General features: G+C 38.2%; 1 protein-coding gene across 19 annotated transcripts in view; it reads right to left on the bottom strand.

The window, feature by feature from the left end:
• The window catches only part of QTMAN (queuosine-tRNA mannosyltransferase), a 397197-nt gene that overhangs the window by 15118 nt on the left and 361243 nt on the right, over positions 1-20836 (bottom strand). For 18 of the 19 annotated variants that reach the window (XM_078451326.2, XM_078451320.2, XM_078451322.2 and 15 more), the window contains one exon: positions 11468-11577. The exons of the other annotated variant lie outside the window; for it this stretch is intronic. In XM_078451326.2, coding sequence (XP_078307452.2) covers positions 11468-11577 — 110 coding nt within the window. The remainder of the gene's footprint in view (positions 1-11467; positions 11578-20836) is intronic. 19 annotated transcript variants of the gene reach the window in all.

The following is a 20836-nucleotide window of genomic DNA, read 5'->3' as shown; positions in this document are numbered from 1 at the left end:
AAAAGCAGAATTACTATGCTTGTCGTTTTCACAGTAAGAAAGTGTCACTATCTGAATTGTTTTTGCAGAAAGTGTCACTATGTGAAATTCCCTTGGGGGTGGGACATGCACCCCATTTTAAAAGCTGACACACCCTAATCTCCAAGATCCCTTCTAGTTCTAACTTACTTTGAATGACTTGATTTTATGAATAAGTAAACAAAGGCTGAAAGAGGAGGCGTGGCTGATCAGGGCAGTCAGGCCAGCAGTCCCTGAGCCTTTTAAAATCCAGGATAGAATTCATTCCAGGGGCCCTGGGTGGCTCAGTCGGTTGAGCATCCCACTTCAGCTCAGGTCATGATCTCACAGTCCATGGTTTTGAGCCCTGCCAGGCTCTGTGCTGACAGCGGAGAGCCTGGAGCCTGCTTTGGATTCTGTGTCTCCGTCTCATTCCATTGTACCATGTATCTGTGATGGTTTCCATTTGTAAAATAGCCAAGTTGGACAAGGAGAGATATAGCTGGAAAAACTCACTAGGTTGGATCCGGATATTCACTCCCTATTTCTGCTTTCTGTCAAGAGACTCCTGGGCCGATAAGGCATTGCAGGAAACAAGAGTTTGTAAAACAGGCAGGTCTTCTACCATAGTCCCTTTTTGGGGGCACATATTCTTTTGACCACACTACACTCCAAATCATGACCATATAAAACTATAGGGATTCAAAAAGATAAAATACCAAAGCAAGGTACAAAAGCCACATTCTAAGACCTCCTATCTACCAACCTTTTGTCATATGTACACGTATACTTTAAAAAATAGGGTCTATTTCTAATTTCTTATGGGTTCATCAATGTCTTGACCTTTTCCCAGTCATTACTTAATTGTTCTATTTTCTCGAGGCTTCCCCAAGTGCACATTTCTCATAATCTTTGAAGACTCCTGTTTATGAAAATGAAAGAGCATTTTTCTTCAGTCATGTTTTCATCGTCACAACTTTAGAGAACAATTTCTTGAGAGATGTTTTGGGAATTGTATTCCAGAACGTATTATACTCATGGTCTTCCCCCCCCGTACGATGAATAAATGAATTTGCCTAGAGAGTGGCAAAACTGACTTTTCTGGTTTTGGTAGAAAAGATAAACATTGCACTTATAGAAGATGTGGGAACAGACTTCAAGCAGGCTTCAAGTTTAGGGGAGGAACAGAAGTGACTTGTTACCAGTTACTTGTGTCTAGTGAGTCCCTTGAGCATTTGGGAGGGACAGGCAGTGGCAGAGGTAATAAGCCTTTCCTGAAAAGGAAAAGAGAGGTTCTCAAGTCCTGAATGGGAACCTCACCCTTATTGGGGGTACAAATGAGAGCTGGGCCAGGGGAGCTGCCCTTCTAACTGGGAGCACTGCTGACTTCTGCTCTTACAGCTCCCTCGATTTCAGAGTTTGTACTCTTCATCCACAAAGCATCTTTGGTCAGTTACACCATGGCCCTTTATGACAACAAGTGATCCCAGTGCAGTGTGATATCTGCTTTGCAAGATGGAATGAATATGGGTGCTCTGGGCAATTAGGACAGGAAGGGAAAGGGCAGGTAAAGGTCAAGAAGCAACAATGGAGGTGAGATTGTGCTAGGGGAAGAAAGGGTGTGCATATGCTTATGTGGGGAGGGGCAGAGGAATTTAATCAACAAGTAACACAAGACATGGAGGTGGGTAAATGCACAGATGTGCCTCGGACATGGGAAAGAGAACCGGAATTCATAAGGAATCAAGTTGGGGTTGGGGTTTGAAGAACTTCATTAGCTACCAAGGAAATTCATGTTGATCCTGCAGAAAATCTGTGAGACATATTTCTCTTGCTGTTATACGGTTGTGACTCTCTTCTTGTATGGTCTAGGTTTAGAAAGAACTCTTCTAACAGTGGGTGCATACATTGAATACCAAAATGTCCAGAGAGCTGAGATCAATCTGAAACCTCTGTGGGATTCAAGATGCCAGAAGATTAAGGGCTACAACTGGGAGAAAGGGAACAGAAGCGAGAGCAAGACATAGGAGTATTTTCATGGGATATATTCTCTGATGTGAAATCACTCAGTCTGGGGCACCTGGGTGGCTCAGATAAGTTTCTGACTTCAGCTCAGGTCATGATCTCCTGGTTTGTGAGTTTGAGCCCCTCATTGGGCTCTGTGCTGTCAGAGCTCTGTGCTGCTTTGGATCCTCTGCCCCCCTTCTCTCTGCCTCTCCCCTGCTCCTTCTCTTTCTCTCTCAAAAATAAACAAACAAACAAACATTAAAAAAAAAAAAAAGAACTCACCCAGTCAGACAAAGGTTACAGTAACTTACACAGCTCAGGAAGAATATTTTATGTTGCCATCACCATACATGCAGATGTTTTCCCATAAACTGGCCAGTCTTCCTTAGGATATGCCTTTACTTTTATTCTGGGGTCCATGCAACCGCTCCATCATATTCCTTATATTTATACTTACTTCTTTACTGGTAAAATTAGATTTTTCCCTCAAATTTGATTTACCGTTTATTTCTTTGGATATCACCATCTCTAGTATTTATTAGCTGTGTGACTTTGGGCACATTATTTAAGTTAAGCCTTAGTGTCTTTGCTCGTACATAGAGGACAGTAATTGTACCTACTGGGAGGACAGCTGTGATACCAAATGAAATACCAGAGTAAAAGCCCTAGCCTTGCTCTTGGCACAGAGTAAGAGTTCGGTAAGTTATTGTGCTTACAACGTGTTGATGCTTTTGCAAACCTTTATCTATAATATGTATTTAAAATCTATACTTAATTTCTTCTGTGATTTTTTTTGTGCATTGAAACTATTTATTTAATTTCTTGCTTTCTCTAAAAGTATATTTTACACCTGGAATATAAATTTTTGTTACCCTCAGTCTGTTGGATATTAAGTTTACATACAAGTTGCATTTATCTCTGAATTCTCTACTTTCATGCTTTTGAATCTGCAAAGTACTCTTTTAAAAGTTATCACTCCATACATGTTCTGAATATGGTAGGGCATGTTTTCCTTCATGATTTGTTGGCCAGAGAATTCTTTGATATTCTGCTTATTTATTTATTTTATTTATTTTATAAGAATTTTAGAAGTATGCTGTGAAGATATAGAAGGTAATATTTTGGCATCTTTATTGGAATTTTGTTAATTTAATAAATTATGTTAAGAGATATTGTCATTTTTATTATTGTATTTATTCTTTCTTGTCAAGAGCATATATGTCTGCATTTTTAGAACCTTCCTTACTTTCCCAATATATCTTGTCATTTTCTTCAGCAAAGGACTGAGAGACAGACTTCTGTCTTAAATCATATTCTTGGGAAATTGATTTCCCCAATCATAGTCTTGGGAAAATACCTGTATGCTTATTATTAACAAACATGGGAAGGTGGCTCTGTCCACTGAGAATCTACCTCATCCATGCTACTTAAAAAAATTTTTTTGTTAATGTTTATTTTTGATAGAAAAAAAGAGACAGAGTGTGAGTGCGTGGAGGGGCAGAGAGAGAGGGAGACACAGAATCCAAAGCAGGTTCCAGGCTCTGAGCTGTCAGTGCAGAGCCCAACATGGGGCTCGAACCCATGAATTGTGAGATCATTACCTGAACTGAAGTCAGACACTTAACCAACTGAGCCACCCAGGCGCCCCAGACCCATGCTACTTAAATGTGGCCAATATAAATCATTTTCCTCAGCTACAAATTTGGGCTGCTAATACTTGGTTGAATGCTTACTACATTGATGTAGATTATGAAGTAAGGTATTCAAAATTATTTGAAAATGTTACAATATAAACAAGGGTATGGTTTAATGAAACAATTATAAAAACATTGTTGCTTCCGAGACAGTAAGATTCTAGAGGGCAGGAACCATATCTTCTACTCCAGGTGTCCACAATATGGTGCCAGACCACGATAGGACTCAGTAAATATTTCTACATTAGGGGAATAAGTAGGTAGTAATAACATTTAAAAAAAAAAAAAAAAGGAGAAGGAAAGGTTTGGAGTGGCATGGTCTTGGGAGAATGAATTTATTTAATCTTACTGACACATTTCTTTCATCTCATATGGAATCATCTTACAATTCAACATTGATCAATATATTAATAAGCTTTCCTTCTGCTAGAATCCCCTTGTAGCAAAATTTTATACCTTTGTATCAATGTGACATAAGCTATTTGTGTTCCTAGAAACTTTCTATTATTTCCCCCTCTTAGTGTAGCTGCTTTTCTGAAAATGAGATCATAGCTGGGAGTGAAAAGGGAGATGGGAAGGGAGGGAAATGCTATATAATCATCCACCATTTGACTCCAGAACTAAGGAGCAGGAATATGCCAAGAGCATAGCAATAACCATTGTCATGCCAGATACTAACCAGAAGCTTTCTACATACTGTTCTTAACCTCATATCAAAGGTGAACCAGAAGGATATCTGTCTGCCAAAACTGTAGTTCAGGTTTTTACCTTCCTTGCAATCTTTTTGGTCCCCCAATGGCTACCACTAAAACCCCTCTCCCCCACGTCTGCAGTAGGGAAAGATGAACCCCTGCTGTAAGGCTTTGGTTGTTCAAAGAAAAAAAATTGTTTAGAATTATCATTTGTGGGAAATTACTAAGTATACAAACACATTCCATTGACTTGATAACTTAAGCATTTGCTTTTTTTTTTTTTTTTTTTTTAAACCATCAAGGGCTAACAATGTGACCCTGTCATGAGACTTGGTCAAAACGGAAATATTTGCATTGAGGAGCTTCTGGGTTTCTGGGTTCATTTGTAACATGGAGTCTGATGGATGATTTATGTAGCAGAATGGTCCTTCAATTTTCTGAATTAAAAATACTTAAAATAATGTCAAAAATAAACCTTTGAGGTTCAGCATTATTAATATCTTCTTTGGATCCAAAATGCATTAAAGACTTACTCCATATACAGACTCTGAAGGAAGCCCATGAATGTTAGAACAAAATCTGCATGGTAGTTAAGGAAGCACTTTCCTCCAAATTAATTGTACTGAAATCCACATTATAACTCACTGCAGTGGGTAGGGCAGGTGGTTTTACTGTTATTATTTCTCTTTCTCATCTCCTGCTTTGTATTCTATAGGTGGGTTAACTGAGGTTAGCCGAGAAAGCTACAGGACGCAGTCCTAACCTGATCTTCTGACTTCAATTCCTATAAATCAGTTTCTCAATCTTGGCATCATTGACATTTTAGGTTGAATAATTCTTTGTGGGGGTACGGGGGGGACTTTCCTGTGCATTGTAGAATATTTAGCAGCATCCCTGGCCTCTACCCACTAGCTGTAACACCCTACCCCAACAGTTATAACAATTAAAATGTCTCTGGACATTAACTCCATTCCCACGAGCCGATTCAACTTCATATTGCTCTGCCTTATGGTACATGGTTGCTAGACGTGTCTTTTGACACCAGCTAGGTTGTTTCTGGCAAGAAGACTATTGGCAATACTCTAATACTTGTTAAGAGTTCTTTACTCAATGGCAATAGACTCGCTCAGATTAAGGCAGACATCTTGGATAGGCTTGGTTTTCTCTCTAATGAGCCACAGATCATGATGCATATTAAAGAACTATAGTGGTCAACAGTGCTATTCACCAAATATTTCTGCTCTCTCCCATTCTGGGATCAAGCCCCACATCAGGCCCTACGCTGAGTGTGGGGCCTGTTTGGGATTTTCTCTCTCCCTCTGCCCCTCCCCACCTCAGGAAAAAAAAAAAAAAAAAAGGATGACTCAAAAGAGCTATAAACAATGCATCTATAAACTAGAATCAATAATCTTAATCTACCACACTTCTCAGGAAAAGGGTTATAAAAACCTTACAACAACATAATTTGAAAATAATCAACACACTTGAAAATAATCAATAGTATGGAGACTCTACAATGTTGCTCTATTACAGTTTTCAAAAGAAAGTTAATGGAGATTGTTTCATCAAAAGGGCAGTGAAACTCATTGGCATTAATGCCATTACTCAGATGTGCTAGATTTCCCTAAGAGGTCTGTGCAGAGGGAAGGAGAAGAAAGTTGGATACAAAGTAATTAAGTCACAAGCTTGCAGCTAGAAGAGAATTCTGGAGATCTAATGCTCAGCATAGTGATTACAGTCAACAATACTGTATTGTATACTTCAAGACTGCTAAGAGCCTAGAGTTTAAATGTTCTCACCACAAAAAGGAAATGATGATTATGTGATATGATACAGATATTCAGCTAAAGCTACAGTAGTAATCATATCAAAATACATAAATGTATCAAATTAACATGCTGAACACCTTAAACTTACACAAATGTTATATATAAATCATATCTCAATTAAAAAAGCCAAAAAAGAGAGTAATGAATGGTCATGCAGTCAGATTGTAAACCTTTCTTAGTTTTCCAGTACATCTAAGCTTACATGTGAAAGAGAAAAGTTTAACTTACAGGCAGTGCAATCAAAATGACTTAAGCCTTCAGAGTATCAGTTTCTCTACCTATCAGGTGGGATCATAATACCTACTCCATCGCGCTTATCAGGAACATTACAGTAAATGATGTGGCAAAGGACCAAGTAAAAGGCAAACTGTCGATAAATAGTAGCAATTAATAGCATAATAATCATTATTATTGTAATTATTGACAAGAAAACCACTTTCTTATAACTGTTAACAGCATTCAGAGTAAGTACTCCGGCTGGTATTACAGAGTATGTAAGTTGGTTTATGATATGGGTTTTAGATATGCTAATGTAGCCTCTAGAAGAGGTAACAGGCAAATAAATGTATGCCTGGTAGGTAACCTTTTTGTGAAGTTCTAGATGGTGAGCTGGGGAAAAAAATAACATTTAAACTTAGAGAAACAATTTGGGAAACAAGAACACATAAAGCATTAACACAGTGGTAAAAACTACTACCTAGCTATGTGACCTTACTTAATTTCTCTGTGCCTTAGTTTCCCAACCTGAAAAAGTGGAGATAGTAATAATATTGAACAAGACAGCTATGAAAGGTTAGAGTTAACATTTGTAAATAGCTTAGAACAATGCCTGGAATACAGTGAGTGCTACATAAGTGCTTCTTAAACCGGAACAATGATAAGAACAGCTGAAAATACACAGAATGGCCTGTTAGGAAAACTTTGGAGTACAGACTGGCAAGGTAGCCTTCCAGGAACACAACCTGGAAAGCTGCCAGGCTCGTTCATCCACACAACTCGGATTGCTTTTATGTGCAAGGTGAAGTGCTGTGACCAGGAAGAGCGCTGACTCACGTCTGGAAGGACAGAGAGGGACTAGAGGCTATGACAAAAAGGACTCCCAGTTGAGACTAGAAACATCATAGATAATAGGATACCCTCTTCTATGGGCTTCCACAGTATTCCCTAATTACTTCACAGCATCTTAGGCACCTGTTAGTTGTATACAAGTGTCTGCCCAAGGCAAAGCTCCCTGAGGGTGGAGACCAAGTCTTCTGCACTGTGGAAATCCTCTCCTATAATGCTCAGCAAATATATGCCGAAGTCTAGCCAAAGTTAGGTAATAAGATTGGATCTGTAACTACTGAGCACTCAGTCCTTGGGCCCCTAATGCTCCCCACCCCGCTTACAACATTCCATACTGCTCTAAACAGCTCAATGTAAATGTGTGGGAGGGGAGACTGTGATCCCAAGAACATGGCCCTGAGAGTAAAACCTTAGTCTTTTCTGTAGTGCTGGCTTAAAACTACTCGCCAGTAAAACTGGCTGAGAAGCCTTTTGCTTAGGGACTTCCTCCAGCCACACTTCTCAGTCCATCCACAAACATCTCAATGCTGCCACAAACAGAACTGAACTCACCAGCTTTGCAAATGAGCAGAATTTTTCTTCTTCCTTCTACAGCTATCCATCTTCTAAATTCATTTCTGTGTTTTCCTTGAGAATACCTCTGTCATACATTCCTCTCACTAATCTCTCAGCTACCACCTCCAGAATTACATTTGGATTATCACTGTAATGTCTTACTGTGAATCTGCCTACATACCACTGAAAGATAAATCTTTCTAAAATACAAGTTTCATCACATTTCTTTCCTGTTCAAGGTCTAGGTTCCTTATTTCTTACTTTTCCCTAATCTACTTTGATTATCACGATCCTCCATACTTTGGTCCTATTCTACCACACTTCTGACCAAAGCTTCCAAATTCATTTTGTGAGATTAGCATTATTCTGATACCAAAAGCAGACAAGGACATCACACACACACACACACACACACACACATTACAGGCCAATATTCCTGATGAACATAGATGTAAAATTCCTCAACAAAACAGCAGCAAACCAAACTCAACAATACATTAAAAGGATCCCATAACTTGATCAAGTGGAACTTATTCCAGAGATGCAAGGAAAGTTCAATATCTGCAAACCAATCAATGTAATATGCCACATTAACAAAATGAAAAATAAAAATCATACGATCACCTTAATAAATGTAGAAAAAGCACTTGACAAAATTCAATATCCATGTATGAAAACTCTCAGCAAAGTGGGTAGAGAGGAAATACATCTGAACATAATAGAAGCTATAATGACAAACACACAGCTAACATCATACTCACCAGTGAAAAGCTAAAACGTAGAAAGCTTTTCCTCTAACATCAGAATCAAGACAAGGAGGCCCACTCTAGTCACTTTTATTCAATATGGTACTAGAAGTCCTAGGCACTGCAATTAGGTAAGAAAAAGGAATAAAAGGCATACAAATTGGACAGAAAGAAGTAAAACTGTCCCTATTTGCAAATGGCAGGATAGTATATACAGAAAACTCTAAAGAGTCTACCAAAAACTGTTGGAACTAATCAACTAATTCACTGAAGATGCTGGATACAAAATTGATATACAAAAACCTGTTGCATTTTTACACACTAATAACAAGCTATCAGAAATAGAATTCAAGAAAAACAATTCCATTTACAATCGCATCAAAAAGAATAAAATATCTAGGAGGAAATTTAACCAAGAAGATGAAAGACTGAGAAAATGAAAACTAGGAAACATTGGTGACAAAAAAATTGAAGAAGACACAAATAAATGGAAACATATTCTATGCTCATGGATTGGAAGAATTAACATTGTTAAAATGCCCATACTATCCAAAGAAACCTACAGATTCACTGAAACTCCTATCAAAATTCCAGTGACATTTTTCATAGAACTAGAGCAAATAATTAGAAAATTTGTATGAAACCACAAAAGCACATGAACAGCCAAAACAATCTTGAGAAAGAATAAAGCTAGAAGGATCAGGCTCCCTGATTTCAGGCTCCCTGATTTCATATTGTCATCAAAACAATATGGTATCAGCATTAAAACAAATACACAGATCAATAGAACAGCATACAGAGTATTCTAGGGAAAGAAAAGACTTTTCAGCAAATGGTGTTGGGAAAACTGGACAGCTACCTGTCCAGAATAACACTGGAGCACCATCTTAGAACACTATAAATATTAATTAAGTCAATATGGATTAAAGTCTCAAGTGTAAGACCTGAAGCTATAAAACTCTTAGATGAAAAAACATGGGCAGTAAGCTCGTTGATGTTGGCCTTAGTGATTTTTTTTTGGCTCTGACTCCAAAAACAAAGATAAACAAATGGGACTACATCAAACTAAAAAGTTTCTCCACAGCTAAGGAAGCCATTAACAAAATGGAATGGCAACCAATGAATGTGAGAAGATAACTGCAAATCATATACCCAATAAGGGGTTAATACTGAAAATACAGAAAGAACTCTGCTCAATGACAAAAAAAGAACCCAAAAATATGATTAAAAAAATGACAGAAAACCGGAATAGACATTTTTCCATACAGATGACTAACAGACACATGAAAAAGATGCTCAACATCACTAGGCATTAGGGTAATGCAAATAAAAAGCATAATGAGATATCTCCTTATACCTATCACAATGGCTATTATCAGAAAGACAAGAAATAACAAATGTTGGCAAGGATGTGAAGAAAAGAGAACACTCATATACTATTGGTGGGAATGTAAGTTGGTGCAGCCACTATGGAAAACAGTATGGAGGTTCCTCAAAAAAATTAAAGATAGAGCTACCATATGATCCAGCAATTCCACTACAGGGTATTTATCCAAAGAAAACAAAAATCCTAATTTGAAAAGATGCATGCGTCCCTATGTTCATTGTGGCATTATGTACAATAACCAAGATGTGGAAATAAACTAAATGTCCACTGACGGATGGATGGATAAAGAAGACTTGGTACACGTACACACACGCACACACGCGCGCGCACACACACACACACACACACACACACACCCCTCTCACAGTGGAATACAATTCAGCCATAAAAAATGAGATCTTGATATCTGCAACAATGTAGACCTTGAAGGTATTATGGTAACTGAAGTAAGTCAGAGAAAGACAAATATTGTGTGATTTCACTTATATGTGTCATCTAAAAAAACAAAGCAAACAAAACAACCTCCCCACCCCTGCCCAGACTCCCAGATACAGAGAACCATTTGGTGGTTGCCAGAGGGGACGTGGGTTGGGGGACGATATGGATGAAGGAGATTAAGAGGTATAAAGTTGCAGTCACAAAATAAGTAAGTGATAGGGATGTAACGTACAACATGGAGAATATACTCAATGATACTGCATTAATTTGGGAAGGTGACAGATTCTAACTAGATTTACAGTAGTGTCTATTTCTGCAATGTATACAAATGTCAGATCACTATTGTACCAGTAAAATACCATAAATAATATAATATCGTATGTAAATTATTCCTCAATTAAAATAATACGAGCAATTAAGTGCTTATGAAAGGGGTCAGAATGCTCATCTCACTGACCCGAACATGCCCACTGAGGATGAAGGTGAAGGAAATGGTTCTGAAAAGGCTCCATGTGGCATTAGGGATGAGAAGGCCTGCTGCTATCAGCTTCAGAGTTTCGTTTGTTTTCTCAACTCAGTAAGCAAGGCACGGGCCAATGACAACTAGGATGTGGATTGTGGGCTACTCCACATTACAAGCCTGATGCCAAAATGCTTCACACAGTCCACCTCAACAGATGGTAATGTATTTCGGCTATTACCAACGTGAGGAGGATTCAAACCAGTGACCCCAGGGGTGAGAGGTTGTACATCCAATTACAAATTCCCGCTTTCCTTAAGTGTTAAGATGCCTAAAGCAATATATTTTATTTACATCAAGTTACATTGTATAAACTATATTTGATAAAAGAGATGACTTCACGTTCTCAACTTAAATCAAAGAATGCTTACTTAAGTATTTTTTTAATTGAATCACACTTTAATGCCATCGTATAATCTTTTGGTTAACAGTGCTCATCTTGATTATTCTGACAAAGGGAAACATGGAAATTAATACTTCAGTTGTAGAGCTTATGTCATCTATAAAATTACACATTAGAAAATTCAAAAGAGATACCTGGGACATCTGTGAAGGTTTCTCCAAGGACAGACACATGGAAATTGAATCCTAAGTCCTTAAGGTGCATTAATACCTTAAAAAAACTCTCTGGATCTTTATCATGTTCCCTGGAAATAAACACACAAAATATAACTTGTGAAACCTTAGGGTATGCGTCAGGAACGATGTTTTCACTTCTCACAGTATCAATTCCTTTCGTGGTCTATTGCCAGTTAAGGGAGCTTCTGACATCCATGCAGAGATTTTCCCCTATAACCTTAAATTGTAGCATCGGCATTGAGTAATTTTATGAACGTAACTTCTCTCTCATGAATCAAAACCCAGTTCTATTGAAATCTTAAGGCTCCGCAGCCTTTTATGAAAGGAGAAATCTATCTTGTTTTTCACATTTTTTTGGTTAGACTATAGAAAGTCTAGTGTATTTTCCTTTCTCCTAAAATGGTTAATTTTCCACTTAACATGGGTTTTGAACAAAAGAAAAGACCAGTCTTCAAAGGACGATTCTCTACTGATCATGAGAACGTACCAAAGATGTTTTTCATTTTCATGGGTCTGAATACCTTCCTCTCACATTTACTCAGTCCCTTTGTGCCCACAAGGAACGCACAATTTAGGGAGCGAGATTACAGACTCTCTCACTAATCTCTCATTTTAAATAATTGAATGGAGAATTATAAATACATCAAAAGGGGGTAGGTCTGAGTCTAAGTCCGCTGAGTATTAACTCAGGAGTGGAGGTTAGTCAACTCATAAAAGAATAGTAATAAAGATAATTCTTTCATTTAGTAGAGGCTTTGAAAAACATGGATTATTTTTGTTTGTTTAGCTTGTCAGTCTTCTTTATAATGACAGAATGAGGGGCTAAAGGACACTAAAATAAAAAAAAAATTCATCAGTTCAAGAAATCACATTAAAATGAAATGAGTTATTTTTTACATTCTAAGGTGTGAATGTTTCAGTATTTTTTACATTTAATTGCACTGTTTTAAATTATCTTATTGCAGACAGATGTGGACCAGATGTCTTCAAAATATTTGTTTTTTTATTTATAATTCAGAATTTTTACTTATTTTTTTATATTGCAGAGAAATAGTTATATATCAGCAATTGAATTTCTCATTTACCAACTAATTATGTAAAATAAATCTGTAAATTGATCAAACTGCTATATGAAATATGAAAATTACATCATTCAGGAAATCTCATGAAAAATGACATCTGCAACCCTAAATGTGTTAATTCACAATTCAGTCAATATTTTCAGTATCAAGAATTAAAACAAATGCATCTTCTGATTAACATTTTAAAACAGCATTTATAATTTTATGGAATTATAAGAGCTTATAGAATTTGAGTTCTGTAACAACTTATTTTAAGCTCTGTATCTCTTGTTTTGAGTTACTTCAAATAATAAAGAATGCAATGGCAAAATGTTCATCGCTTTTTAAAATGATGCATATTACATACATGTACCACTGGGAAGTTTCTGGATAGTTCTCATATATACTGTATATGCTGTGGGCAAGAACAAAGACTCAAAAGAGTTTGAAAGTAAGAATACACCATATGCTGTCTTCAACCATATCAATCAAAAAGCTGCCACCTAATCTGTAATATGTTCTTTTAGTCTGATTCTCTTGGAAATACTTAGATGAAAAGAATGGAAATAACATAACGTAATATATCTTAAAGAGAGAGGAAGACTGTAGGGAAATCTAGCCACTCTGTTGCCTAAATTTTTCATTCTGAGTTTCAAAAATTTGGGCTACAGATCCTAAAGAGAATATTTATTCTAAATATTTCCCGCTGTTTTGTTTGTTTATTTGTTTTGTATTAAACTTAAAATAGATGTGGTTTGGGGCTGGGAGGAGGTTTAATTGGGGAGAAGCTTTCCCCCAATATGAAAAGATTGCAATATGAGTATTTTCAAGGCAGCAGGGTTTATGGACCTATATTTTCAGTGTTGCTATAAGAGATAAATGAATTACAATCCTACGGCTTCCTTTTGATTTTTAAAAATATTTTCATTCAATTTATTTAAATGAAAAATAAGGCAGCTGACCCATTTCTTTAGATATTTTTATAGGTGGACAATAGCTTTCATATTCAACAGTCACTTTGCATAAGAACACAAAAGAGATTTGTATGAATCCCTCTCTTGTTTAAAGTATAATATATGGACGAATGTAAAGTGAGATTTTTCTTCCCCAAAATTATCCCTCAGGAAAAGAGGCATTTTATACTAAAGTCCTTCTAATGTCTCTCATGATACTGGGCACTCCCTCAGTTACTTTATTTTGAATAAAGTACTGTTTAGGGAAGTTGCATTAACCTGAAACAATGCCTACTGGTGAGAGTTTTGGATGGTGTTAGCAGTCATTCACTTGACGAAACTGGTAAAAACAGAAGCAAAGGCATATATTACTACTAACTTAGTAATTGTTTTGAGAGGCATGACCTAACAGTTCAAAGTGTTGGGTGTTGCTTAAAACAAGTATTTTAAAGATCACTGAAAAAAGTAATAGAATAAGTGGTTATCAGAGATTGTGAGTACTAAGTGGGTTTTTAGAGCTGAGGAAAAGATTTCCAGTGATGACAGTTTCCCAAGTCTTGCACCCCAAGCAGCTTAGACGGGGTTCCAGATGACACGTGCTGGAAACATGCCAGCTTCCTGAAAAGATGGCACCCACCATACTGATGTCAAGAATGCATGGGAGGGGGAGTTGGGCTAAAACTGCTTCATGAAATTTAAGGGTGGGAAAAGAGCAATACTTCTAAAATTATTTTATATCATGGTATGTGGTTTAAAGCACTATTTATGTCTAAATTAATAGATTACATATAAGTAGATACTTTATTTCATTTACGTCCCTCAAAGTGACATAGTCAATTTTGCTAAAATTTTTTCTCAGTTTTCTTCTTAGAAAAATGGGTGATTTCTTAACATTCAGATGATCGTTAAAGATGTTGTGGACAGGGGCGCCTGGGTGGCTGTCAGTTAAGCGTCCAACTTCGGCTCAGGTCACGATCTCACGGTTCATGAGTTCAAGTCCCACACGGGGCTCTGTGCTGACAGCTCAGAGCCTGGAGCCTGCTTCTGATTCTTTGTCACCCTCTCTCTCTGCCCCTCTCCCACTTGCACTCTGTCTCTCTCTCTCTCTCCCAAAAATAAATAAATATTAAACAAAAAGATGTTGTGCACAGATATTTCGCCACAGCCATATATTAAGGCATGAATGGCAGTCAGTGGCAGGACTCAATATGTTTTGTTGAGTGAGGAACACATTCCAAATATCCAATGGGTCATCCATGGTTTAATCCTTGAGGGGTTGTGCTATAGATGTTTCTTCTTTTTTTTATGTTTTCTATTGTTTATATTAATATAGAGTTTTAAGTATAAATAATTTTTAATGCTTTTAAGGAACTACCCCTTTCTAACATTCTGCCATAAAATTGCATTCATAGGATTTTTGCCTAACTTTATACCATTTTCAGTATTTACAGTAGTTTAATTCCTCATTTCTTGTGACAACTCTACATCTGACAGCTGCCCGTCGAGCAAACTTGACTGATCATAAAACATTCTCGAAGATGAGTCAAAGTCCAAGCTTCCCACAATCCCCCACACTCTTGAATAGGTAAGAATGAAACAGTCTGGCTGGGAACGAGTTTCTCAGCAGCCCAACTATGGCAGAAGCGACCAGCACGGAAATATTTCAGGCTTACTGGAAGCAGCAGATATAGCAAGAACAGCTTTTATTCCCAAATATTATTCAGAACATTTGAAAAGCATAAACTGTTTCCATGTGTTTTTTCTTCCTATATCTGTTCTCTCTCTGTTGCCTTTCCCGTTTAGTTTTGTAGAGCTAAATTTCTTCTTATTCCTCATTTAACATTCGTTCAGTAAATATTTATTGAGGATTTCTAAGTTCTCCATACTTGTCACTTACACTAAACTGTTACCCTTTCCTATTTTCCCACATAACTTTATACTTATGGAATGCAATCTCTTTGATCTAGTTCCTTGTATTGCCTGGGCAGAAAACTGGCTCTTTACCCACACTATTGTTTCCCAGCAGCATGTCACTCTGGACTGAGAGCTCCATGAGGGAAAGATAAGTAATGTCTGTTTTGTTCACTATAAGTACCCAGTGCCTTGCCAAGTAGTGGTAGACTTTACTTATGTTCATCAATATCCAGTTCTTTTCTCCTCTGGGCACACAGAAGACTCTGCGCTCAACCCCTCCCAGGAGGGGAGGCCAGAGACCTAGTTCTGGTCAATGGGTTGCAAGCTGATTTGTGTCACTTCTGGGTAGAAGTATCTAAGAGCAGTTCTGGATAGCACTTTCTCGGGTGCAGTGATCCTTGAGGAGGTCTTGTGTTGAGATCATTAGGGTAAGAGTAAAGCAGTCTGGACTGCCACATGGAGGCAAAGCCACCTAAAGATGCAGAGGTAGTGAGATAAGTAAACTTAGTGAGATGGGGAGGGATGTTCGTTACTGCAGCATAGTGTGGCCTATGCTGACTACTACATTATCTGTGGCACAAAATGAGCTGCTGAGAAAATATGTGTTGAATAAATGAAAGTATGGAAACAATGAGTGACATTTGTAGAGCTCCTGTCATGCTCAGGATCCCATGCCAGGCACCTGATCACAATCTTAGTTAAGCCTCTCAACAAGTCGTCAAACACAATTATTCCTCCATTTAAGATCACACAGAAGACACTGAGTCTTCATTTGAAATCATGTCTCATCAACTGAAAGTCATTCTCTTTCTATACAGATAGCCTTTGATTCTTTATTTCTTTTATTTCTTTCTTCCTACATATAACGAGAGAAAAAGAGTTAGCACCTTCAGTCTGTGGTTTTGTTTCCAGACCATCAAGCCCTGGACATACCTTGGATTCTAGTGACTTGAGGTTAGAACCCATTGGATAAAAGATGGCAATAAGAATATGTGGAAGTAATATAAAATTATGATCTCTCTAACACCATGGTCTCTAACTTCTTTCCCTTTCTGATACTCTACTAACCTCCGTCTCTACTTCCTCATCATCATGTACTGCTTTATTTCCAAATTCAGTGACATGTTCCTTGTCCAAAAACATAAAGCTTCCATTTATTACCCTGTGTTAGTTGTCACGACCATTTAACTTTTCTGCTGTCCTTTCTAGGGCCATAAACTTTTTGTTCCCCTCCATACGCCTGACGTACGAATAATCAGTTCTAGTTTCCCTCCGCATGTGCTGCTTCTGCTTCTTCAATGCTGCTTCAAATAGGATCCAACCAATATTTTTAGCCACCAACTTCTTGACTTCTCTGTCTGTCTCTCTCAGATGTTACTAGTGCTGCTCTCTAACTCCACCAGACCTCCCCACCATGGCTGACCAAGACCAAGAGTATCCACTGTGGCTCTCTCTGAATACTGCTCATACTGCATTCTGTCCTTCAACTTGACTTTTAGAGGAAGAGTGAAATGTGCACTGCAGAGAAAGGTGGCTCTGCCACTGACCGGCAGTATGACTGCAGGTATGTTCATAACCTCATACAACCTCAGTTTATTCATCCTTAAAATGGGATACCAATAATACCCACATTAAAAAAAAAATTGGTTGTTTGGAATGAAGAAATGCCTGGCACCCTGGAGATATACAATAAGCTCTCATTCTCTTCTCTTTGGTATTTGTAGTATTTTAATATTTAAGAGATGTTAATCAATTTATTCCATCTCCTCTCCTCCCCAGCACACTCGAGATGCTAAGATATTTTATGTCCATTGCTTCAGAAAAAGCATGGGCCCGGCGTGGGGGCCTCCAGTGCTCACACACAAAAAAAGGGGGCGATCCTCTCGGTTGATTACAGGAGCAAAAATGCATGTAGAAATGGCAAGGACTTCAGACAGGAGCAAGTATTTAAGCCAAATGCCACATGAGTGTAGCAAACACCCTTCCACCCTGTGTCGCCGTTTCACCTCCAGATAAGAAACGCGAAGGACTGGTGGAGGAGAGGTGAGGGGAAAGCACTTTGAAAGTCGCAGAAACCGCGCACTATACTTCCTGGTTTAGAACCTTGAGGGGGAAGCACGGCTGCAGACAGTGAATGTCTGAGTGCGTGTATCTAGGCAGATAGCACTGGGGATGCGTGTGAGAGATTCCCGAGCTGTGGTAGGCAGGAGGGTGGAACCATGGTTCCTGTGAATGTCATGGAAGAATCACAGAGCAGCTGGCAGACAGACAGAAGCAAGGGATCCCTCAGCTGTGGCCTGTGAGGAAGGGGGACCAGGAAAATGGAAGACAGGATCTTGAACTACTTGAGCTTTCTGGCACCCTACTGCAATGGGCCACTGCACAGAAATTAAGTTATAGAAAAATAAAATTCTAATTTATGCATATCAGGGTTTCATGCCATCTGCACATTCATATTCTCATCTTTCCTTTTAATAGCAGAGGGAGAGCTGTCTGTCTTTCAAAATCCAAAGTCCATTAGAGCTGTAGATCTTCCACTAGCTTCTTGTTGAGACACCTGTGTTCTTGCATCCAATTTCCTTCCTAAAGCCTCTGATTCTATTCCCTTCTCTACAATTCTTCACTCATGTCTTTGCATTTTTAAGTGACACCTCCTACCCGATAACATTTATTGACAATAAGAGTTCCAATAATGTACTATTTCTAGGTGACTTTTCACAGGTCATCTCATCTTAGAACATGAGCTATGTCTGTCTTTCCTCCTTCCTGTGTTTCCCCTACAACTCTGCTCCCATCTCTGCACTCTCTTGGCTGAAACTGTCCTTTAACAATACCAAGTCCCACCCCTGCTCCATTCATTCTCAAGCTTCCCATGTTTTTACTCTTACGATTGACAGCAGTGACCGCTCTGCTTTCTTAGAAATGATCCTTGTTGGTTTTCCAAATAGTGTATTTAGACTACAACCCAGTGACCCTCTCCCCAATTAAATCTTCCCACCCATTCCATCCAGATGGCCATCCTGTGAAAACAAATCATTTCCTTACCATTAGGTCCCACAACAGGATTACCTTTAAAATCTCCCCATTGCTAAAAACATACAGCCCCCAGGTTGTTTCTCTTCAACAGTGATTTCCTCTCTTCCTGGATACTGTATACAATAATTTCACTCAGCTATCTAATTCATCAATAAGCTCTCCTTCTCTGCAACTTTGGCCAGGAAGCCTGCAGATACCCATGCCTCAAAGAACTGGCAGGCCGTGAAAAACCTTAATTAAGATGAAGTGGGTCTTCCCCATTTTGGGGATGTTACTTAAGTGGCATCCACTTATTACACATACTTCTTTTTTGAAGTTTATTTACTTATTTAAAGAGAGGGAAGGGGGGCAGAAAGAGACGGAGAGAGAGGATCCCAAGCAGGCCCAGCACTGTCAGCACAGCACATGACCTGAGCCGAAATCAAGAGTCAGACACTTAACTGTATGAGCCACATACTTTTAAACCATCATGATGTATGTAATTACTTCCCCGTAGACCTGGGAGGTTCTATGGAACTAAACTCTTTCCCCAGTTCATCACTAAGACTTCCTATTTCCCTCTATAATAAAGTTGCTCCTTGTGAAATGTGGTGACTGGGGCTGTAATTTGAAACTGACTAATCATTTATATTTTCTTTTGAATTATAACATTTCTAAGACATGTAGGGACACATTCAAAACTGCTTGCTAGTTACCCTGAGAACTACCCCATCAGTCCACCTCCTATAGTTAGAGACTTCTTCCAGGGTTCAGTGTAGGAAACTCTCTGATGTCCCTGAGAACTGTGTTTCTACCTCTCATATAGGAAAATACATTATTCTTGTTCCCTATTTTACCCTGTCAGGAAGCTTCCAGTCAGATTTTAAAGGGCTCAATCTCAGGGGTGCCTCGGTCGCTCAGTTGGTTGAGTGTCTAACTTTGGCTCAGGTCATGATCTCACGGTCTGTGGGTTTGAGTCCCACGCTGGGCTTTGCACTGACAATGAGAAGTCTGCTTGGGATCCTCTCTCTCCCTCTCTCTCTCTCTCTCTGCCTCTCCCCTGCTCACACTGTCTCTCTTTCCCAAAAATAAATGAACATTAGAAAAAAAAATTAAGCTGAATCTCAGTGTCGGTGAGATGGAAATAATAGTGCTGAAAGTATAATTAATAATAATAATAATAACAACAACAACAACAAACAATGCCTCACTGGCTGGGCTCATTAGTAGAAAAAGTATTTCAGGGAACAGAATCCGTGATCTTGAGATAAATCGAATTTACTCAGTGTGAACTTTCACAAGAAAATAGACCAAATTTTTTTTAAAAAAGAACATAAAAAAGAACTGAAGCTCAGAGACCTATTGGACAACAGAAGAGCCAACATTTGGAGCATCGGCATTCCAGGAGGTGACTCTTAATAATTTCTTGCAACTGCATGTTATTCTACAATTATTTTACTACCTATTTCAATTAAAAAAAAATGCTCATTGTAATAAAATACAAATAATTCAGAAATATATGGTGCCTCCACTGAAAGCCCCTATTCCTTACTCTTCCTGATTTTACTCTTTGGGTGTAAACACTACTTTACAGTTGTTTGGTGTGTAGGGTTCCTGACCTATTTCTAGGCATACGCAAACACATACATTTGTGTGTGTGTGTTTGTAAATGTACCTTCCTCATTTTATAAACATGAGAACAGTACCAGTCATTCTGCACTTTCCATTTTCACTAGCTACATGATAGACATGGATCTCCATCAGTGCATATAGATATTTAATTTCAAAATGTTTATCTCGTATTTCATAATTTTAAGTAAATTCTTCTCTTAATGGACACTTGTTTCCTATTTTTTGGTGTTTCAACTAATACTAAAAGTGACATCTAGCACTTTTTATAACACTCAAATTTCTCTTTTGTAGAATCCTTAATTCTTTCTTGTGTTTCCTCTTGTCCTACAAATGCAGCCATCCCACATCTCTAACCAAGGCCCTTTCCCCCCTTCCTACAATGTTCGCTGTACTTCTGGAACTATCCTAGTTTCAAAGTTTCACCTGCTTTACCTTCTGCTACGTTGCAAGTTCCACAAGGGCAGAACTCATGCCTTTGTTTACCCAATATTCCCCATGTCTAGAACAAGGCCGGGCATACAATGTAAAAAAGTTATTACTCAAAATTGACTCTAAATCTAGATCATCTCTTGTGAATCTAATCTTCTTATTCCCATCTACTGTAGATTATGATTTTACCATTTATATAATCAGGTGGATAGTCAGAATCTTCACTTGGCCCTTCCAATGACAACTCATCTATAATACTTAAAAACTAAACACTGCCCTGCCAAACAGCATTAATGACCAAGCTCCTTTCTAGTATCGGTATG

This window comes from Panthera onca, chromosome C1 (assembly GCF_046562875.1).
Source record: "Panthera onca isolate mPanOnc1 chromosome C1, mPanOnc1 haplotype 2, whole genome shotgun sequence".
NCBI classification, from domain to species: domain Eukaryota; kingdom Metazoa; phylum Chordata; class Mammalia; order Carnivora; family Felidae; genus Panthera; species Panthera onca.
This window is presented reverse-complemented; position numbering and strand designations above follow the sequence as displayed.